Source organism: Bos indicus x Bos taurus, chromosome 19, assembly GCF_003369695.1.
Source record: "Bos indicus x Bos taurus breed Angus x Brahman F1 hybrid chromosome 19, Bos_hybrid_MaternalHap_v2.0, whole genome shotgun sequence".
NCBI classification, from domain to species: Eukaryota; Metazoa; Chordata; class Mammalia; order Artiodactyla; family Bovidae; genus Bos; species Bos indicus x Bos taurus.
This window is the reverse complement of record NC_040094.1, coordinates 26,402,006-26,425,700: the sequence shown is the minus strand read 5'-3', so window position 1 is coordinate 26,425,700 and position 23,695 is coordinate 26,402,006. Positions and strand designations below refer to the sequence as shown.

Below are 23,695 nucleotides of genomic sequence, written 5' to 3'. Positions count from 1 at the left end.
TCCTCATCAGACTATGGACCACTTGAGAGCAGGGCTTATCAGTGGTCATGGCATTTTTGTGAAAACTTATTGCAAGTGAAGATCCCAGGGTGCACATGACCTAGGAGACATCTCTATGCTATCAGCCCCCTAGGAGAAATCAGGATCAAGGGAGCATCATCCACTGGGAGGTACATTCCTTGGAAGTCCCCAGAGGAGTGCTATCAGGGAACTTCTGGGAATTCTAGAGCAGTCTGGCCTGGGCCTCATCACTCTGCCCCTAAAGGCTGCCCCAGAGCCACTGGTGACAAGAGCTGGCGGCAGGGGTTCCTGGGTGGTGGGAAGCCACATGCCAGGAGCCCCAGGACTTCATTGTCAGGCTGCCTGTTTCTTCCCACTTCCTGTTCATTTCTGTTTGCAAGGCCTTACTCAGGCTGGGTCCCTGCCGTGCCCAGATTTGGGGTGGGGTGAGCCCACAGCTGTTTTTGTGACAACGTTTTGTGATGAGCTCTGAGGCAAGTCAGATACTGCCATGCCTGTGCTCGGCACCCTTGCCAGCACTGGCACCCGGACCAGTGGCCCACGCAGCTCACCATGGCTCCTCCTGCCAGTTGAAGAATGGAGGCTATTTTTGCTTAATCACAACCTTGGAAAGGCACAAATCGTGATTATCCCTTCTAATTACCAATGTGCCGCACTGCTCTCGAGACAAAAGCCAAGGTCGTCACCCACACACTCGGCACCCTAAGCAGAGTGTCACCCGGGTTGGCCGAAGACTCCGTTTCCATCTCTCTTGCCATCCGCGACTGGGGACCCACAAGGAGTAGATGCTGGCAGTGCCCCCAGGCTAAAGCTGACCACTGAATTTTACCCTCCTTCTACCAGCCCTGACAGTCACCCTGTCTCTCTCTTAAGTCACCCCCCAGGGTCAACTGAACAGAACTAGACACAGCTTGAGACCACATGGCACGTTCTGAGACAGGTCTGCAAAAATACCTAATCCTTTAGAGCACGTTGAAGCACACGCATGGGCAAACACACACATGTTTTTCTGGATGAGCCCAGTGGCTTGGCTGTCCCATTCTGAAGCGGGAGACAGGAGCTAGATCTAGAAATGTCTGGGAATATCTAGAGCTTCATCCAGCAGCAAGCAGGAGGTTCAGACCACGGCCCCAACCCACCCCCTCCCCAGGGAGACCCACATGGAGAAGGGCACACACACAGGATACGGACATAGAGTTCTAGGATGGGAAATGTATGCCCTAGTCAGAGGGTGATCTTGAGCACTCTCCCCACCATTGCAAAATGAGAGGGTAGGACTATATTCCCTCTATTTTTAAAAGCTTTTTTTTTAATGTGGACCATTTAATAAGTCTTTATTGAATCTGTTACAATATTGCTTCTGCTTTATGTTTTGGTTTTTGGGGTATGAGGCATGGATCCCCGAGCAAGGATCAAACCCACACCACCTGCATTGGAAGGTGAAGTCTTAACCACTGAACCACCAGGGAAGTCCCCTGTGTTCCCTCTTAAGAGTCAGGCAGTCCGAGATTCCATGAGTCCAAGCGTGCTGCGTGAGCTCAAGCATCCATGCCCAGCAGAATAATACCCTTGGACCCTAATGAGACCTGCAGGCAGGATGGGTGAGTTGCTTTGAGGGATCTTAGAGGAAGGAAGAGGAACCAGAACATGGCAGGTGGCAGATGTCACCTGGATTTTCAAAGTGGTTGATTGCACCTAGGGAGTGTCATGTCAAATTCCAGACAAGATCTATTGCAAATTAAAAAAAAAAAAAACAAAACAAGTGTTTGGGGGGCCATTAGAAAAGGAAGCAATGGCCCCCAGAGCTCTGATAGGCTCACTTGGACCTCTCTGGCCAACCCCATCTCATTGCTTGTTGGGTGGGGTCACTGGACTGGGAACCTGAGCAAGCACCAAGGGCTTAGGACATCTTGGGGAGGAGGGACTCTGGCAGATGACAAACCAGGTCAGAACCTTCGGCTGTCAAAGCAGCTCAAGGAGTGTGGGTTTGTGAATGGGGCCAGGACACGGATGGGATGGTGTGAAGCAGGGAAAAGAATGAGCCTTTGTTGGTTAGTTTTAAAACTTTTTTGAAACAGTGAAATCTTTTGTCCAGCGCAATTTTCTTTAAGAGGCCAATTTGTAGAACATGTGAAAGTGGGCAGCTCTGGCTGAAGCAGGTTGGGGGGCCCAGAGCCCCACTTCCTTACTCCCCTCACCCTTGCCTTAGGCAACCACTGAGGGCTCCAGAGAACAATTAAAAAAGCCACCGACCTTGTTCACCAGACAGACTTCAGGCCACCCTCCTCCCTGGAGCCCCATTCCTGGGCTTTATGCAAAATAGCAATCTAGGTGGAGGGGTGAGATGAAGGGTTAGAGGCCTGATAGCGGAAGAAAACACAGAGTGTTTATAAGTGGTTTTCTCTGGATGGTGGGACAATGTGTGATTTTTTTTAACTTTCTACTTTTCTCTGTTTTCCAATTTTCCTCTAGCAAACTCATTTCTTTTCATTTAAAACTATATGAATACATCGAATGGATGCAGTACAAGTATGTGTCATATTTACAATAAGAACATTTTCAACACGCTATCATACAACTCCTGATTCTACTAAATGCAAATACTACAGACAAAACAAAGTGAAGTGCTCTGCCCTCTGGGAGCCGAGAGCAAATGAGAGAACGCAAAAAGGAAAAGAAATGTTATGGAAGGAAAGAACAAATGGGAAACCCGATGAGTGAGTCACCATCCTGCATTTGAGTTAAAAATTCAACTTGACATGACTTGCCAATTCCTCTTCCATTGGCTATTGCCCAAACCTGTGTCAGGGCTGAAAGTACCAAGATGAATCAGACATACAGCAGGTGACTATGAGGATCTCTTAGTACTTGAGGGTCACATGATCAAGGTCAGGTCACACGACAAAGATGTCATGTGGCCAAGGCCAGTCATGTGACCAAAGGCTGCAAACTGTTGGAGCCAGGGTAATGGGACCCCCTAAAGATAGTCAGCCTCTGAGGCTGCACACACTAGAGACTTTGGAATGAGGAGGGGTCATCCCTGTTTTGTCCCTGCAGCTCAGGCCACTTTGAGGACATGTCTGGAACCCAATAACTGGGAAGGAAAGTTAAGGAATGAAGCCCAGCCTGGGGAAGAAGGCTCCATAGGACACAGTGGCAGCCTGCAAATCCCAGCTGAGCTGCGTTTGGGTCATGGAAGCAAAGGTGTGGGATGAATGGGAGTGGGGATAGTTTCTGGAGAGTTCCAAATCAGCACAACTAAGGACTGTTTAACAGTTCAAGAGTGACCCATGCTGGCCCAAAGGCAGGATGCTCTCTGCCCTTCAGGATGTTGTACAAGTAAGGGTGTAAGTGGTCACTCAGCAGGGGTGCTGGCAAGAACTGTTCATCTAGGAGCGGGGGATCTAGAGGCCGGGGCCCCTCCTGTGACTCCTCAACCCTTTCAGGGTCAGAAGCCCATCAAGTCAGCCTGGATTCATCTGGAGAATGAGGCCAAACCTCCAGGGATACTGGTCTCCACTAAGGCCTGACCCTCACTAGGGTCTAGGTCCCAGATCCGAACTCTTGAAAACACACTTTTGGCCACCACAAGGGAGCTTGGGGATAGCTCCAAGGAGCCATTCCCCTGGGGGAAACCAGTGTGGCTATCTTGAATCGAGCCCAGGGAAGGTTTCAGACATACAACCTAAGAACCCTTCCTGCCACTACACAGCAATGCTGGAAGGGCTTGGCATCTTCTCTCCTGGGGACTCTCCTATAATAAACGCAGTCTTCCTCAAATGTGTCTTAAGTTTCTAGTCCTCATTCAGGCACACTTCACATTCATCCGAGGTGTTCTGCCCATTTTACAGATGAGAAAACTGAGGTTCGGAGAGGTTAAGTGAAAGGGTACGGATATGAACTCAGGTCACCCAGCAAGGGCTCTTTCATCCTCCTGAAGCATCACCCCCGATGGTGCGGGTAGGAAAGGAGTGTTCTTGTCAGTCTTTTAAGTGCCTCCACATGGACTTCCCTGGTTGGTGCAGTGGATAGGAATTCACCTGCCAAAGAGGGGGACACAGGTACAATCCCCAATCCAGGAAGATTCCGTATGCTGCTGAGCAATTAAGCCTGAAAGCCACAATTACTGAGCCAGTGCTCCAGAGCCCATGCTGCACGACAAGAGAAGCCATCATAATGAGATGCCTGTACAGTGCAATGAAGAATAGCCCCAGGACTTCCCTGCTGACCCAGCCGCTAAGACTCCATGCTCCCAATGCAGGAAGCCTGAGTTTGATCCCTGGTTAGGGGACTAGATCCCACATACCACAGCTAAAACTGGAACAGCCAAATAAATAAATAAAGAAGAGCCCTTGCTCACCACTACTAGAGAAAGCTCACATGCAGCAATGAAGACCCAGCACAATGAAAAATAATATAAATAAATAAAATGCTTAAATGCCTCCACACCACAGCCGGCCTACAGAGCAATCCCTGGGAGGGAGGCAGAGGAGCGAGGCTGCCTGAACTTTGGGGTCCTACTCTCTAAGGGACCCCCATCAAGCCAGCCCTGGCCCTGCTTGAAAGTCAGCACACAAAGGAACCCAACAGCACACTCCCCCACGGTAATCCCTTCATATAGAGTGAAGTCAGAAAGAGAAAAACAAATATCATTCATTAAGGCCTATATGTGGAGTCTAGAGAAATGGTGCAGATGAGATTATTTACAAAACAGAATAGAGACACAGAAGTAGAGAACAAATATATGCACACCAAGGAGGGAAAGAAAGGGGTGGGATGAGTTATGAGATTGGGATTGACATATACACAGTCTGGTGCATGCATGCGTGTTCAGTCACTTCGGTCGTGTCTGACTCTTTGCGATGCTGTGGACTGTAGCCCGTCAGGCTCCTCTCCAGGAGGATTCTGGAGATTGTGGGATTCTCCAGGCAAAAATACTGCACTGGGTAGCCATGCACTCCTCCAAGGGGATCGAAACCATATCCCTTGCGACTCCTGCATTACAGGCAGATTCTTTACCACTGAGCCACGGGGGAAGCCCCACACACTATTGGTCTATGTATAAAATAGATAACTAATGAGAGCCAACTGCATAGCTCAGGGACCTCTACTGAGTTCTCTGTAGTGATCTAAATGGGAAGGAAATCCAAAAAAGAAGGGATACATGTGTACGTACAGCTGATTCACTTTGTTGTACAACAGAAACTAACACAACGTGGCAAAGCAACTGTACTCCAGTAAAAATTAATTTAAAAAGAAAAGAAATTGCTCTAAAATGCCTCTTTCTCACTTCTCAGCTGAACAGTTATCAACACCCAGCCTCCCACCAGGGTGTGGTAAATCAGCCCCTCCTCATTCATTGCTGGTGAAATAAAAAACCAGATCAACCTCCATGGAGGTCAGTGTGGCAAGGTCATTCCAGACACAGAATGCCCTTGACCCAGCAATCCCAAGTCTATGTGCAGGACGACGTGGATACAACACTAACCATCATCACAGCCCTTATGGTATGGACAAGAGACAGAAAGCAACCTCTGTGGGAATTCCCTGATGGTCCAGTAGGTTAGGGCTCCACACTTCCACTGCAGGGGGCGTGAGTTTGATCCCTGATCGGGAAACTAAGATCACACAAGCCATGTAGCTCAGCCAAAAAAAAAAAAGAAGAGGAAAAAAGGAAAGAAGGAAAGCAACCTGTGTGCCCACCAACAGGGGCCTGGTTCAATAAAGCAGGCCACAGCGAAATATGCACGCTTTGCAAAGAAGGATGCTCCCTCGATGTATTCAATAGTCAAATACTCCCGATACGTTATCATCTGAGAAAAGTACAGTGCAGACTGGAAGGCACCGGATGCTACCATCTGTGTGGGGTATATATAAAGATATATATAAATGAATATTCATGGAGATGCTCGTGTATGCAGAGAATATCTCTGGAATGTTCTAGAAGAACCTAGTCACAATTGTGGCTTCTGGAAAAAGGGAGACACCCTCATTACCTTCGTCCCTTTAGAATTTTCTATTTTATACCATGTCCGTGTGCTATCTACTCTAGAGACATATTAAAAATACAAATTTTTTTCAAAGGGCACGGAGCAGGGTGTTGTTTTTTTGTTTTGTTTTGTTTTTTTCTGAGATACCAATTTGTATGTCCTCCCCATTCCAGCTTCTTTGCCTCTGGGGAGCTTTGTGGCAGAGCTTCCCGGATCTTATTTCCAAAAGCCCTTTTGTTCTCAGAAGAAAGGGATTTGAGGAGACAGAGGTTCCTTGAGACTAAAAAGAGATCGCCACCCTCTGCCCCAGGCCTAAGGGAGAAGGCAGACCTAGCAGGGGTGCCCACCCAACTCAGGGGACTGTTGCAAGTCCAGGAAGGTAGAGGATGATCTGAGGAGGGTCTGACTGCCCTATGCCACAAGCAGCCTGGCCCCTAAGCCAGGAGCCACAGACCAGGACAGAGGGAGCTGGGGCTTGGGGCCCCACAGAGGCCATGAGTGTGGACAGAGAGCTCCCAGCACACACGTGTGTGCCCACGCAGTGGTGGTGGAGAAGAGTCCTGGGGGCCTTGGAACCCAGGCAGGAAGAGGAGGAAAAGGGAAACCCCTGGAATCCCAGAGTGGGGCTGTCTCACCAGTCCAGCTGGGTGGGTCTGCAGAGTCAAAATTACAAAGTGGCCTCTAGAAAAACAAAGAAACATCCCTGTCTCGATACTGAAACAGCTTTACAAAAAAAAATAAAGGAAGGGGTGGTTCTTTCACAAGTAAGTCAGTGGATGTTGCAGTACAGGCTCCAAGTTCCCCTCCAGCTTCCCCCTCCCCACTCCCCAATAAGGCTCCCCCTCACCGGATCACCACAGGCCGACCCTCCACGGCCCCTCTCCTCAAGGCCAGGCTCTGCGGGGTTCAGGGTGAGGACTCTCCATACAGTGACCTTCAGGGCTGGGAGAGGCCCAGGGCATTGTCCTCTGCCCGTAGGTTTCCTCAACCAGGGAAGGAAGTCCCGCCCACTAGACTCTCCCCCAGTCACGCTGCTTGAGAGCCTTCCTTTTCCTGCTGGAAATCCCCAACAGAATCATGACTAGACTCTAATTGCCCTACAGAAATCTTGTCACATCAGCCCCCACTGTCCTCTTCCGCGGCTTCCCCCATCCTGACCACAGCCTGTGTGGTCCTCCCGCAGGCCCCAATCTCCACCTGCCTCTCCACCACTCATCTCACCCTCTCTGAGCTCAACCACGGCAGCCTTTTGACTGTTTTCAAGCATCTCCTGCCCCTCTGGCCACAGGGCCTTTGCACATCCTGTTCTCTGTGTCTGGACTCGACCTCTCACCCTCTATGCCCAGATAGCCCCTACAGAAACCTCAGTGTTCCCTCCTCCAGGGGGTCTTCCCTTCTCACTCTCTTCCTCCCAAAAGCACCATGGCTTTCTGTTTCCTGGGACTAATCCTTATACTTTCCGTTTTGTGGTTATTTCACTTGTCTTTCCCTCCTCCAACACCCAGCAGACTGTAAGGTCCTTCAAGGCTGGAACTGGGTTTGTTTTTGTGCCATTTTATCCCCAGAGACTATTAAGGTCCTGGCATATAAAAAAGGCTCATTAAATATTTTTCAAACAAGCAGATGAATGAACTAATCATTTGTTCCTGTTTTGTGCCCCTCTGTGTGTCAGAAGCTGCACACGTCCCAGGCGAAGCAGACACAGCACACAGAGACTCGCGTAAATGACTGCATTGATGCTTTGACACACACAGTGGTGCACACTCACAAATGCACAGGCACACACTTCCCTGCATGTGCGCGTGCGCGCGCACACACACGAATGGACCATGCCAAGCATCGGCTTACGCACACGCACGCAAGAAAAGTGCTCCCAAGGCGGACGTCTGCCACCCTGAGCTCATTAAAGCCGGCTAAATATAGCCCGTCTGCAGCTGTGCTCAGCAAGCTGCCCACACAGGCCAGGAAAAGATACCAGTTACCAGGCAGACAGTGGGGAGGCCAGCCATGGGCTGGGGGCTTCATGCACCACACCTATGTGGGGCTCCTGGGGGTGCCAAGGGGATGAGGGTACACAGGATGGGTAGCCCTTTGGTGGCTGGTCTGGACGTTCAGAGCTATTTCTTTAGTCCCTGATCCCAGGCAGTGGGAGGTGAAGTCAAGCCACGTCCCCATTACAGCATGGTCATCTTCCCCCTCTCCCTTTCTGGGATAACCTATGGGCTCTTCTGACAGTTACTGGGGTCAAGAAGTCCAGGTCAGCCCAGAATCTGGGACTGGAGCCAGGACACAGCCTGGGAGACATTGGGACTTTGTCAGTGCCTTGGGTAGAGGTTTGGTCAGGATGAAGATCAAGGGATGGTTTGGGACCAGGACTGGGACTCAGTATGGACCACTGTTGGGGTCCACTGAGTTCAGAGATCCACTACTCACCTCGCTCTAACAAGCAGGCATGGCCATGAACAGACCCACCCCATGCCCTGGGCACTGCCTGCTGCCCTACACTGGCCCTGGGAAAGCCATTTGATGACCACAAGTGCAGGTCACATGAGCAGGTCACACTGTATTCCACACAGACTGGGTCCAACTCCAAGGGCACAGTAGGAAGTCCTCCTGTCTGCCTGCCCCCTCCTCCCACCCCCCACAGGTGCAGATGAGAGAGAGGAAGTCCCTCTGACCTGCACTTTTCTGTGCACATCCTGGACTGCACGGTTTTGGGGGGGTGTTCGTGGAGCTGGCTCTTGGAGAGGGTACCTGTGTGACACAGGGGACAGTGGACACTTCTCCCAGTACCTGGGGTGACCAGAAAGGGGGAAAATGGGAGCTCAGACCAGACATGAGACTAAGCTCTGGAGACAGAGGAGTGAAGAGATCTGGGTTTGAGAACCTTCGGTGGAAGGTTGTGTACCCCTGAGCCTGGCAGGCTACAGTTCATAGGGTCACAAAGAGTTGGACACGGCTAAAGGGACTTAGCATGCGTGCATTCATCTTCTCAGTGTGACACAGTTGTGATGACTGCAGCCCTTCCCAGCATCCAGGTGTTCGTGAAGATCCATGTAGAGTGCCCAGTGCCTTGGGAAGCTGCTGGGAGGGCAAAGGAGGGGGGATGGAGAGAGTGACGCAGCCATGGGTCTCCTGGGAGTCACGCTCCTCCCTGGAATGGGACCTCGTGGGCAGGGGAAGGAGAGTTACTACACCCACCAAACCAATGGCTGTGCCCCCAGCCTCCTCTGTGGTGACAGTAGGTTCCGGCAGGAAATGGGTAGACCCACTCCCTGATCCAAACAGCTGTGAATGGAGTAGAGGGCAGAGGCCAAGAGGACTGGGTCCTGAGGGAATCACTCTGGAAGCCCAAGTCATTCCTAGCATCTCTTGCTAGCATCTGCTACCATCCCCTCCAGGGGGCTGGATGCACTGCTCCAGCTTTTCATCTAGCTTAAGAGAAAACTGTGCTTGGAGCTCCTTTTAGAAGTCAGTGTGGAAAGGAAGGGGAAAGCAATGTGGGAAAGGTGGGCAGCTAGGTCATGCCGAGGAAAGTCTCATCCTTTACTGGAGAGGAATCACGAAAGGGCATCAGGGTATGAGAACAAGTCTGCCACCTGTGAAGGTCTCTCTGACACTCTGTAGGAAGAATCAAAGTGGGAGAGACCAGAGGCAGGCAGGCCAGCATGGGGGGCTGGATTTGTCCAGGAGAGAAGACGATGGTGGCTTCAACTGGAGAAGGGATGGGGAACAGAGCAGGCCCATCCCCAAACTCCTCCCAGTCTCTATGGCCAGCTCAGGAGGGCTCCCTGGGCACTCAGACTGTGAGAGTGACGTGGAGCCGGCCACGGAACCAGTAGAGCACGGAAAAGACCGCACTCCAAGAGATGCTAAGATGCAGCTCCTACACCTGCACCAGGTGTAGTAACCTCATCCAAAAGCCCATAATTAGTGAGAACCAGGAAACGCTTCCTACGTGTGGGGTGCAGACCCTGACACCCACGTACATGACCGCTATGCCCGCGGTGACTCTAGAAGTAAAGCAGACATTATGACCACCTTTCCACAATGGAGTAAACCGAGGCCCAGAAATGTTAGGTAACTTGCCCAAATCAGCACAGAGAGCAAATGAAGCAACTGGGCTTCAGACCCAGGTCTGATACCTTTAAAGCTCAGACGCACGAGTCCCAGGATTTTCTGACTCCTCAGTCAGGGCAATTTGCACCACCTCCCACCTTGTTTTTAGTGACGTTTTGAAAAACCAAATGTAAAAATTAAATAAGATAATATACACAGAAGTATAGCATAAATGATAGGGCACATTATAAATGTCAGGCATTGCCATTATTCTGTTTTTATTCAGGGTCACAGACATTTATTTTGCTGCAAATCACCAACAACTACCACCATTATTTCATAAAAGAAAAGGTATTTGAATGCCATAATGTGTAGACAGGACAAAATTATGGAATAAAAATCCTGTTCTCGCAACTGAATGGGTTCAACATCACAATAAAACACATTACAGACTGTCGTTTTGTCTCATTGTCAAAAATGTTGGGTTTGTGCTTGGGAATTACCGCCCTCAATGACCATTTCAGCTCTGAAATTCTTCCATGCATCTATAGTTATTCTTTACTAAACAAGAATATGCTTTAGGAGCAGACGTGGATGACAACCTTCAGCAATATCATTCTGACTAAAATCTATAACCATGGTATAAAAAAAAATGGCTTTGCCTCTCCTTAAACACACATATTTCCAACCAAGTGCAGAAGACACCAACCGTCTGATCAGTGTATTTGCATCTATGCAGAACAGACCTGTGGTTGGCGTCGTGGAGACAGCCCCACGGCAGGTGGCCATGTTTTTTCCCTTTGAGGATGCTGTGGTTTCTTCCTCCCAGAGGCCCAGAAGGAGTGACCTGAGTTCGGTTTCTCTCTCACATTCCTGATGAACATGATTAATCCATTGCTTTTATTTTATGATATTTTGACATCTCCAGGGGAGTCTAGCTGCCAAGGAGAGACTGCCCCTCCCGGGCCATGCTAATTCCTAGAGATAATAAACAACTCAACGTGCCTTTCTGTGCAAACCAACCAATCGTGGGTCCTTACCTCCAATCAACTCCTTTATCTAACTCTCACCCATCAAGCCGATATCCAACCCCCTGCCCAGGAACCCTAGAACTAGAGACCGTCCTGTAGCCCAGAGCGTGCAACATTATTCAGACCAACCAGCCCTCAGCTGTTTCCTCTGCCCTGCCATGCCTTTCCTGTGGAAAACACAATCCGGGCTCTGGGCCATGCATTCCCCACGCTCCTTCTGCCTCCTGACCGACCTGGTGCTTCCCCCATGGTCCCTCCCCTGGAGAAGTGTAAATAACAAATCCTTCTGTCAAAAGCACTAATCTCTCTGGGCTTCACTCAGTCACCTCTATAAATCAAAATTCCGTGGGTAAGGACTTCCCTGGCAGTCCAGTGGTTAAGAACCCCATGTTTCCACTGCAGGAGGCACAAGTTTGATCCCTAATTAGGGAACTAAAATCCCATATGCTGTATGGCATGGTCAATAAAATAATAAGCGTGCATATCGTTAAAAAAAAAAACAATCTTGGGGGGCTTCCCTGGTGGTACAGTGGATAAAAATCCTCCTGCCAATGCAGGGGACACAGGTTCGATCCCTAGTCCGGGAAGATCCCACATGCCATATGCCACAACCATTGATTCTGCACTCTACAGCCGGTGCTCCCCAAAATCAAAAGAAGCCACTGTAATGAGAATCCCGTGTACTCCAATAAAGAGTAGCCCCCACTTGCCGCAACTAGGGAAAAGCCTGTGGAGCAACGAAGACCCGGTGCAGACACAAGTAAATAAATAAAGGAAGCTGTTTAAAAAAAAAATCCTGCGGGTACATTTTAACACAGAGATCCCCTCATACAGGGCTTGGTTCCTCACATCCTGTAAGGACACGAGAGAGAGAGAGAACTGCCCACTCTCTGCGCTGCCCCTCCCCTTGCCCCGTGAACTTTTTGGCCTGAGCCTTGGTGGGGTGAGGAGGGGGCACCCCTCTCAGAGATACCCAAGCCTCCCAACCCCTGAGCTTCATCTATGAACTTCCACTGGACGTTAGGTGCACAGAAACCTTCTCGGAGACCGATGCACCTACTCGGGGCAGGTCATGGGAAGCTGGTGCTGTAGGTACCCTTTCTGTGACTGATGGATGGAAGAACTGGGAGGAAGAAAGACTTCAGCCTGGGGAATGGGGTGGTAGGGTCTGAGAATGGGCTGAGCCCCACAAAGCTGCAACCGCAGATCAAAGGAGAGCAGGAGAGAGAAGGAAGGGGAGTCTGAGCCCAGACTCCCCCAGACACACACATACCCCTGCCTCGTGTAAAACTCAATACTGTCAACAGGAAAGACATCTTCCAGTCCACTCCAAACCTCCAAGAAAGATGGCCTGAGGTTGCTGCGTCAGAAACGGACATCTTTACCAAGTCTCTCCTGGGTCTAACCTTGCGCTCAGCCTCTTGAGAAAACACAAGCAGAAGGAAACTTGGAGGAGCCTGCATCATTGGAAGGACCACAAGCACCTGGGAACCCCACTCTGCAGACACAGCCTCCGAGTGATGGGACCTAAGGGTCCTGAGCCCTGGCACAGCCTTGGTGACCGGGTCACCCACTGCGGTTCCTGGAAGTCGAGTCACCCAAAAGAGTCGATCTCAAAGGTTCAGAGGGTTTTCTCCCCATTCCCGTTCCCCCCACCCTGTCTACCCACAAGCAGACCCCACACGAGGCTTCCCGTGGTTCCACCTGCTCTGCTGGCCTCCTCCTCCTGGAACCCCCAGCCTCAGGCCCCGGAGGCAGACAGTGGCCCCAGCCCTCTGGTCCTATGCAGTGGTGAAGACCCTACCACCCAAGTGGGTGAGGGAGTTTGGACCCTTCAAACAAAAAGAGACTCCTGGGGGGCAGTTGGGGGGCACTCACGCTGTTTCTCCTGGAGGAGGCTGGAAGTGCACGGCGTGCTCCCTTCTCCTGCAGAAGAAGAAGAGACAGGTGAGTGGACACCCCATCACTGTTGGCCAGACACAGGGAGGCCACAGTGGCCACCTCAGTCCCTCCTGTCTGGCTGCTGCCTCCCCGAGCAGGGGGTGGGCGGAGGGATTCCCCCACCCCCTCATGCCCTGCCCCACCCCTGCCACCCCCAGATCTGGGTTCTTTATACCTTTATACACGACGAAGCAGGATCCCTGATGCCACTGCCCGGGGAGTGCATCCTGGACACCTTTTCACCTTTGCCTGCTCACCTTCATAAAGCAGATGCTTATGTGGGTTTCTCTCTGCTCTTACTCTCACCCATGAGGGTCACCACAGCCCTGCAGACAACCGGAAAGCTCTGCCTCTAGTACAGCCTCTCTCCTAAGTGCTTGATCCACACCACCTCCTGGACATCTGTTCATCAGATCGCCCATGTGCACCATGACCACAGAGTGGGTTCTGGAGCTGCCCCTCTTCCCAAGTCTCCACCTCAACGAAGGCACCACCTTCTCACCGAGCCTGGGAACCACCCGTGACCCCCTCCCTGTCCCATGTCCACATTCAGTCAGTCACAGGATGCTGGGGGCTCTGGCTGCTTCTCTCCTCCTTACCCTCTCCTAGTTCACCAGATTGGCCCTCCCCAGGGGAAAGTACTTCTGTATTGTGCACTGGAGTGTCCCTAGGCCTAGAACTGTGTGTCTCAGCCAATATTCGTTGAATGAATAAATGAATGAAGCACACGCGCATGCACACACACACACACACTCCCTAAATATAGAAATCCATCCTGTCTCCTTAAGCTGTTGCAAAGCTCCTGTCTTTTGATGAGAAGCTTTTTTCTATAATTATGAAAGTAATACAAGCTCCTTATGCAACATTTGGAAAACTCCAACCAACATAGAAAAGGGAAAAGATTCCTTATAATCCCACAACTGAGGGAAAACTGGCTCCATTCTATGTCATTCTTTCCAGGCTTTTTTCCACACACATTTCTTTGGGGCCGACTGAGATCAAACCAGCCCTCTGTGGGCAGGGATTATGTCATTTATCTCTGTATTCCCAACAAATAGGTGAATGGTGGTTGGCTCTGAAAGGTATCATAGACAATAAAGAAGCACAAAACACACCTTGTGTACTTTAAGTGGAAGCGTGAAGAAATACATAAAGCTATGAAACCTCTGTAAGTATCACTCCAATGGCTTTGGAACCTCCTACTGAGAGCCTGCATCATTGTTGTGGCTGTTGAGTCGCTCAGTCGTGTCGGACTCTTTTGTGACCATCCTCGGCATTGACAGGCAGATTCTTTACCACTGAGCCACTCGGGAAGCCCAAACCACATCATGGTTGACTTTAAAATTATTCTATTAGCAATTCGTCATACCTCTCCTATGCAAATGGAACAATACCATTCCTTTTTTAAGTCTGGGTATTATTCCATTGTATAAATGTGCCACACCTCCTTTTTCCATTCTTCTGTTGATGCTTCCATGTCCTGGCTATTGTAAATAGTGTTACAATAAATATTGGGCAGCATGGATCTTTTGGAATTATGGTTTTCTCCAGGTGAACTAGGAGATTGGGATTGACATGTATACACGGCTATGTACGTGTGTGTGAAAGTCACTCAGTCATGTCCGACTCTTTGTGACCCCTATACAGTTCACGGAATTCTCCAGGCCAGAATACTGGAGTGGGTAGCCTGTCTCTTCTCCAGAGAATCTTCCTGACCCAGGAATTGAACCAGGGTCTCCTGCATTGCAGGTTTATTCTTTACAAGCTGAGCTACCAGGGAATCCCTATTGTAAATGTATAAAAGAGATAACTAATGAGAACCTACTCTACAGCTCAGGGAACTACTCAGTGCTCCTTGGTGACCTAAATGGGAAAGAAATCCAAAAAACGAGGAAATATAGGTGTACATATGGCTGATCCACCTTGCAGAAAATAAAACAACATTGTAAAGCAACTATACCCCAATAAAAATTTTTATTAAAAATAAAAATAAAACTATCCTATTGGCAGAAAGTTTCAAAATCTCACCATTATAATTACTGCTGTGAAGGACATCTTTGTGATTGAAGCTCTTTCTGCATGTTTTATGATTTCCTTAAAATACAGCCAAAGGAGGACAATTCTGGGTCAAAGGGCAGGAACCTTTTTCACACTCCTGATGTTTATTGCCTGATTTCTCTCCAGAGAGGTGTATGTACTGATTCACACACCCAGGCGCAGCGGATGTAAGGGCGACTCTTAACAGACACTCACCTCTCTGGCTTTATATTTGTCTGTTGGATTTCTCTGCCTCTGACTTCACCAGATTAATCTTTTGAAAGCTGGCCTTCCCAAGCCACTCTCTTGCTTTAAGCCCTCCCATCACCGAACTCTGAGCCTGACAAGAAAGCCTCTCCTTAAAGTGGCCCCCGCCCACATCACCAACCTTTGCCCACCCCTTCCTGCTTCACCTCCACCAGCCAAATCACTGGTACACCATTACAGTTTTTCCATCTTTCTCTTTCAAACCCTCTGTATCCTACCAGCTAGATTGAGAATCAATCCCGGGGCCACATCTTCCACAAAGGCTTTGATTTACATTGCCTGCCCATCAAAGGCCTCAATTCTCAGGACCGCTGTTCACAAAGGTCATCTCTGCATCCCAAGGGCCTCACAGGGTCAGGTTCAGCAATGGTCAAATCCCTTCCATCTGAAATGTTCACCTGGAGCCCACCCCATCTGACTGGAGGGCTCAGAAAGGGACCTGAGCCAAACCCCCAGGATCTAGAAAACTCCCTGTAGCCAGAGCAAGGCTGGAATCTGAGGACTGGAGTCCCAGGTCTTCAACCTCAGCCCACAGGGAGCCACCAACACCCCCAAGGATCTTCAGCCAGGAGGAGCCCCTTGGTATCAGGAGTCCTGGCCCTTGTTCTCTGGCACCACATTTTGGGGGCTCAATTATACACATCTGTCCAATGGAAGGCCTCACTCCGCCCTGCTGAAGGGTCCCCCAGCTCTGCCAGGACAAGGGTCCATGACCTGGGGGACAGCACAGAAGTGGTCAGACTGGCATGTAGGTGCAGGGTAGGCAACACAGAGGTCACACCTCCAGCTTGAAATCTCTAGCTAGAGGCAGAATCCTGCTGTCCCGGTAGGACCCTCTCTTCTGACCTTGATGGCAGAACCTATAGACACCAGGTCTGGTATCCCCAGCTTCTTGAGCAAGTCTGAGTTAGTTCCCTGAAAAAAAAAAAAATGTGTCCACAGCTTCCCCCAAAGACTCTGATTATCCAAGGAAGATTCTGGGATACAGAGAGAAGCTGCCTCCAGGCCTCTCCTGGGGGCCCTTCAAGCCCTTCCCCGGACAAAGTTGCAGGTCCCTTCCCTGCAGACTCAAGGGTGGCTCCCATATAGGAACCTCCACCACCTCCCCACCAATAATCCAGGAGCTGATGGGCGACTCCCTTCCACCATCCCACCTGCCACACACTAGAATCCATCACCCTGTTTCTGCAGCCCTCTGTCTGCCAGGGCTGCCTTCTCACCTCATGTCACCTGAATCCCAATCTGTCTCCCTCCTCCCTGGGATCAGAGCCCTTGGGTACTCTCAAAGGCAGGAGTGGAGAGTGGAAAGAGCAAAGAGGTGGAGTCAGGAGGTTGAGATTCCCTTCCAGGCTCCCATGGACTCGCTGTGTGAACTGAGGCAAATCCCTCTCCCTCACTGAGCCTCATTCCCACAATCTAGTGTGGTCCTTTCCACACTGTTAATGCAGTTCTTGAGGCAAGAATACTGAAGCGGTTTGCCATTCCCTTCTCCAGTGGACCACGTTTTGAGTGCCAAAGAATTGATGCTTTTGAACTGTGGTGTTAGAGAAGACTCTTGAGAGTCCCTTGGACTGCAAGGAAATCAAACCAGTCAATCCTAAAGGAAATCAGTCCTGAACATTCTTTGGAAGGACTGAATGTTGAAGCTGAAGCTCCAATACTTGGCCACCTGATGAGAAGAACTGACTCACTGGAAAAGACCCTGATGCTGGAAAAGATTGAAGGCAAAAAGAGAAGGGGACGGCAGAGGATGAGATGGTTGGATGGCATCACCAACTCGACAGACATGGGTTTGAGCAAGCTCCGGGAGTTGGTGATGGACAGGGAAGCCTGGCGTGCAGCAGTCCATGGGGTCACAAAGAGTCGGACACGACTGAGCAACTGATCTGACTGGCTGACTGAGTGTGGGTCCAGTGGTCTCTGAGGACCCTACAAGTACCGAAAGCCCTTGGGTTGTACTGCATTATGGATAAACACCTGGATTCAAATCTTGGACATGTACCCTTGGACAGGTTAACCTCCGCAAGCCTCAGTCTTCTACTCTATGGAGGTAGTGGTGCGCCTACCTAGAGAGTTATTGTGAAGATCAAATGATTAACGAGTGTAAAGTCCTTAGCACACAGCCTGGCACACAGCAGCCATTCAAGATGTGAAAGTAAAAGTGTTAATCGCATCAGTCCTGTCTGACACTTTGGTCTGTAGCCTGCCATGGACTGTAGCCCACCAGGCTCCTCTGTCCATGGAATTCTCCAGGCAAGAATACTGGAGTGGGTTCCCATTCCCTTCTCCAGGGGATCCTCCCAACGCAGGGATTGAACCAAGGTCTCCGGCAGCTCAGGCAGATTCTTTACCGTCTGAGCCACAAGGATTGGGCTTATTGTTGGTTCATTTACTTATTTATCAATACTTTTAACAACTGGTTCAAGGCATTGTCTCCCTTGTCACCAGCATGACTCCAGATGGAGCGGGGTGGAGAGACTCGATGGTTAATGCTGGATGCCAGCTCACGGTGCTCCCCAGGCCAGGGGTCATGTGCTCTAGAGAGGAGACCCAGGTGGAAAAGAGGCCTGGGCATCCTCTCAGAGTAGCCCCCACTGCCAGCACGATGAGGTGACTTCAAACCCCGCATCGGATGTCAGATCTATGGGTCAGAGCTGAACACGAGCATGTGGTCTGAGAACAAGCTGAGTCCACAGGGCAAGTCGGCTCCCTCCACCCAGCAGGACAGAAGCCTCACACGGAGATGAAGACACTCACTTACAAAACCCCTTCTATTCATCTCTCTGCTGAGCACTGTGCCAGGAGCCGTGGGGGATGCGGAGATGAGAAAGTCAAGGTGAGATGACCAAGAAGGAGGCAGAGACTCACTCTGACCCGGGAACCCCAGGGAGGGTGTGGCAGAGTCACAACTTGAGAGCCTCGGGGCAAAGGGAGCTTTGACAGGGAGAGAAAACAGGACTGTGTCTGCTGTACATTGAGCCCAAGGAAAGGCAGGAGTAGGGGAGCAGGCACCGCAGCAGAGAAGAAACTGTGCCTGGAGAGGCAGAGGGAGTCACTAACTCTTCCAAACCCGAGTCTCCTGCCATTTCTACTGTGCCCCAAACCACCTACATCATTAGCAGGGCCCAGTGCGAAATGAAAATGCAGGGGCCCTCGTTCAGAAAGGAAGAAAAACTAGGGATTTCCTGGTGCTCCAGTGGTTAGAATTCCATGATTTCACTGCCAAGGGCACCGGTTCAATCCCTGGTTGGGGAACTAAGATCCCATAAGCCCTGTGATGTGGCGAAAAAAAAAGGAAAAAGAAAAAAGACTATTAAAAGGCACTAAAAAATACAGTTTTTCCCTTTGTCCTTTCTTGACCTGTCTGGGTAGCTTTTATTTGCTATTTAATGTTATGCTCTCTCATGCACAGGGATACTCAAGAGGTGAGTGTAGACACTCACAGGTGCCTGGGGGCCCCACTCCTCAACTCGGCCCCCAAGCCCAGCAGCCACCTAGCTTCCCCCTCCCACCAGCTGCCAGACCTGGGCACTGTGCCATGACTGAGAGCAAGAAAGCTGGGTGCCATGCGTCCACCCTTCCCACTGCCTGCTGTCCCAACCCCCTGGGCAGGCACGCGACTCCCAAAAGTACTACAGCCTCTGCATCAAAATGCCTTAGGTCCCTGGATGGGTGGGTGAGAGGCCTGCTTTGTCTGAATCACCCACCGAACGCACTGCAGCCCTGCCAGCCCCTGGCGGGGACACTTGCTCTGCCCTGAGAAACTGGGATCTATGCCTCTGACCCCAACTCTCCCAGCACCCAGGCCCCTGCTTGGGGGAAGAGAGTAGCTCTCTGTGGGCAGGTACAGGGAGGAGGAAGCTGGGTGGGGCCAGGGAGCCAGAGGGCAGGAGAGCAGGAGGCCAAGAGCCCATCCTGGAAGGGAGGGAAAGGGAGGTTTCTAGAGCAGAGGCTTCCGGCGATGGCTCAGGCCATGTGGACAGCACCACGCGTAAACCAAGTTCCCAGCCCCCGGCATGTGCTCCACTGTCCATCAGGCGGCACTTACAAAGCACAGATATGAAGATGAAATCATTCAGAATTGAGATCATTCATCCCAAATCCAGGGACTGGTGCTAAAGATGGAGCTCCAATACTTTGGCCACCTGATGTAAACAGCTGACTCATTGGAAAAGTCTGGGAAAGATTGAAGGCGAAAGAAGAGGACAGAAGAGGATGAGATGGTTGGATAGCATCACTGTTTCAATGGACATGAACTTGGGCAAACTCCAGGAGGTAGTGAGGGATAGGGAGGCCTGGTGTGCTGCAGTCCATGGGGTCACAAAGAGTCGGACACAACTTGGCAACTGAACAACACCACCACCCCAAACCCAGGACTTTTCAGAGCACAGGTCGCAGCCCTGACCACAGCACATACACCTCCAGTGTTTCTCCAGGACCTACTGTCTGCCAGACCCTGGGGAATGGGGAGGCGTCCAGCCAAGGGATGAGCTAGGTCTGGTCCATCACCTCCCTGTTCTCATGCCAGGTCCTGGGAGCAACTCACCTGGATGGTTTAAAAGATGCTGAAATCAAACAATATTTCATTACCAGTAAAGAAATAGGATTTGCAGCCTGGGCAGGATTTCAGTGGGCATAATGCCTGGTGGGGGAGTGGAGCTGGGGCATTAAGACTGGGGGCAGGGGTGATGGAGAGGTGCAGAGGTGGAAAGAAGCCAGGAGGGAGTGTCACTGAGATGCTGCTACAGATTCACACTGGTGTCGCCTGGGTAGAAGGAAGACTGTTACAAAGGGAGGTCAGAGCTCCCCCCACCATGCGGACTCAGTGGTGGAAACCAGAAAGGCTGCCTCTGGGCTGCAGGGGCTTTGTGGTCTGCCCGGTGCTGACCCACCTGCTAGGTCACTGAGATCTCACACCTGGGTGGGAAAGGCCACCTTCACAGATAAGGAGACAGGCTCAGAAGGAGAAAGTCACTAACTCGATTTCAGATCTGGTCCCTTTCAATGCCCCACACCTGATGGAGGCTCTCCCATGACCTCTGCCTCCTACTGGGGGCGGGGGGGGGGGGCTTTCTACTTTTGTTTTTAAAATTTACTTATTTATTTGGCTGCACCAGGTCTTTGTTGCAGCAGGCAGGATCTTTTTTTTTTTCTTTCTTTTAGTTGTGGCCTGCATTGGAAAAGATCCTGATGATGGGAAAGATTGAAGGCAGGAGGTGTAAGGGACGATGGAGGATGAGACGGTTGGATGGCATCACCGACTCAATGGACTTGAGTTTGAGCGAGCTCCGGGAGATGGTGATGGACAGGGAAGCCTGGCATGCTGCAGTCCATGGGGTCGCAAGGAGTCAGACACGACTGAGTGACTGAACAACAACAAACGCAGGATCTTCAGTTGTGGCAGGTGAGATCTAGCTCCCCGACCAGGGATGGAACTCAGGCCCCCTGCACTGGGAGCGTGAAATCTTAGCTACTGGACCACCGGGGAAGTCCCAGAAAGGGGCTTTCTAGAGCAGAGGCTTCCGGTGATGCCTCAGGCCATGTGGACAGTGCTTCCTGAAGTGGGGTGTCAGGGGCTGAAGAGGGGAGAGCAGGGGGGCATGGAGAATGGGCTGTCTGTAAGGAGCGCTGGGGAGAAGCACCCAGAGGCTGGAGCCGAACTTCAGGGTTACTGAAGCTTGAATGCCTGAGCCCGGCGTCCGAGGGGCCTGGTAAGGCCACCAACCTGGACAAGAAGGAGCTTGCTGTGTGACAAGGGAGGTGTGGAGCCCGAGCAGCGGGGAGCTGGCCTTCCCTGCCCAGCCGCTGACTCTTGGCTCAGCTCTGTCTTTCCGTGCAGCCGCCAGCAGGCGTGCAGAGGAGTTGGAGGCGGTGAAGCCGGCTTCCTGATTAGCGGGCTCCCAGGACGAGGGTGATTAACCAGATGTGCAGCTGTCTTCGCCACTGTCTAAATGAGACCCCACTTGGCCTAAGCTTTCCAGGGCCCCTGGGCCCAACAGCCTCGCCCCAACTAGTTTTCTTCAAATGCAGAAGCTGCCAGTAACCCCTACGAACACGACAGGCTACACAGGGAGGGCTGGGTACCGGGAGGGCTGGTCCTCTGTCACTCACGAGTCCTGCCTGTCCCAACCTCACACACGCATCTCAGCTCTGTCATCTCCTCCAAGAAGATGCTGCTACAGTGTATTCTTCTCATGGTTCCTGCGTGATTTTATATTTCCTCTTTCCAATCCCCCTCCATCAAACTGTGAGCTCCCCAAGAGCAAGAGAAGCAAAGTGTGCAGGCAAGAACAGACACGCAATCACCAAACACCTGAATTGGGAGGATGGAGTGGCCGCCGGGGAAGCCACTCAGGCAGATGGGCCTTAGAGAAGAAGGAATCAGGAATTCAGCTTCTGACATGTCAGAAAAGTATCTGGGAAGACCCCATGGAGCAGGAATATGAGCAGCTGAAGACTCGCAATCTGCCAAGATTTGGGGGTCTGAACCAGGTTCTGGCCAGCCTGGTAACTCAACTCACGAAGTAGGGCTGAGAAGGAAAAAAAACCACACACCTCCCTCCCTGCTCAGGGTGCTCCCCAGATGCTGAGCCTCTGCTGAGCTGCAAGGTCAAGATTCACCCTCCGGACTTCCCTGGTGGGCCAGTGCCTAAGAATCCACCTGCCAATTCAGGGGACACAGGTTCGATCCCGGGTCCAGGAAGATCCTAGAGCAAGTAAGCCTGTGTACCACACAAATACTGAGCCCACGTGCAGCAACTACCGAAGCCCGCGAGCCCTAGAACCTGTGCTCCACAGCAAAAGAAGTCACCAAAATGAGAAGCCTACGCACCACAGCTGGAGAGTAGGCCTTGCTCCCCGCAGCTAGAGAAAGCCCACCCGCAGCAGTGGAGACCCAGCGCAGCCGAAAAGAAATAATTTTTAAAGAAAAGATTCACTCTCATTACCTTTCACCTGGCCCATCACAATACCCTCCACACTCATTCCTGATCCCTCCTGTTATCTTCTACACTACCTTCTAGAACGCTCTTTCTAAAATATGGCTTGTCACTCCCACTTAAACTACTCCATGGGTCCCCAGGGATACTCTTAAAAGGGCTTCAACTCCGCACCTTGATGTTCAGGGTTTCATCTTCAACATCCCCACGCCTACCTCTTCTCCCAGACCGCGTGACCCCTTTGGCCACCACTCAGCCCAATATCCAGAGAAGGCAATGGCACCCCACTCCAGCACTCTTGCCTGGCAAATCCCATGGACGGAGGAGCCTGGTGGGCTGCAGTCCATGGGGTTGCTAAGAGTCGGGCACGACTGAGCGACTTCACTTTCACTTTTCACTTTCATGCATTGGAGAAGGAAATGGCAACCCACTCCGGTGTTCTTGCCTGGAGAATCCCAGGGACAGGGGAGCCTGGTGGGCTGCCGTCTATGGGGTCACACAGAGTCGGACATGACTGAAGTGACTTAGCAGCAGCAGCAGCAGCCCAATATCTAGCATCCCAACTTTCATCAAGGTGAACTCTGTGCAGCCCTCCGAACTTCCCTGCCTTCTTATGCCTCCTGCCGCATCTTCACACCTGCCATCCCCTCCTCCTGCTGCACCCTCATGGGTCTGGCCAGAGTCCCGAGAGGCCTCCTTCATGCCTCACAACTCAGCCCTGGCTCCACGTCCTTCTCTGATCCCTCTGGACCTTGTTCTCACTCTTGTTAGGGTAATTAGCTCACTGGCCTGTAACCACCCCACCGCCAAGTCTGGGAGCCAGTCAATTCTGAGTCCATTTCTGAGTCATCACTGTGTCCCCAGCATTGACCGGCACAGGGTCCGACACAGAGTAAGTCACAGTACATGTGTTTTGAATGCATAAATGATGGAGGGAGGGCATGAATGCGTGATGAGCCCCTCACTGCTTCAACTTCAGAAAGGGAGGCAGAGTACCCACCCAGAAAGGCACAGCTGAAAGAACACAGGTCAGTACTACACAGGTGGACCAAGCAAGCTATGCTGGGCAATTGGGAGGTGGTCTGGGAGAGACTGGGCCATCAGGGAGGCTCCCTGGGGAAGGGCACAGAATTACAAGAGGAGAGGAAACTGGGGGAAAAACAGGCAAGCTCAAGTGGGCTTGAGAGTCAGCAAGCAGCCCCTGGGCATTTGGCTGGAACTCAGTGTGAACGGAAGAGGGAGGTATGGCCTGGAAGTCATGAATACCAGAGTAGAGATAACCTTGAGATTGCCAGATCTAGCCATGACCTGACAGTCCCAATGTATTCATAACATCCTTCATGATAGCCATTGCAGGGCTGTCTGACTCCTGCAGGGATAATGACAATAGACAATGACAATTGTTAGAAGA

At 51.2% G+C, this 23,695-nt stretch overlaps 1 protein-coding gene across 2 annotated transcripts in view; it reads right to left on the bottom strand.

The window, feature by feature from the left end:
- PITPNM3 (PITPNM family member 3) overlaps positions 1-23,695 on the bottom strand; it is a 97,033-nt gene that overhangs the window by 31,313 nt on the left and 42,025 nt on the right. Inside the window, exon 4 of one of the 2 annotated variants that reach the window (XM_027517742.1) lies at positions 12,980-13,027. The exons of the other annotated variant lie outside the window; for it this stretch is intronic. Within the exon in view, the coding sequence (XP_027373543.1) occupies positions 12,980-13,027 (48 nt within the window). The remainder of the gene's footprint in view (positions 1-12,979; positions 13,028-23,695) is intronic. 2 annotated transcript variants of the gene reach the window in all.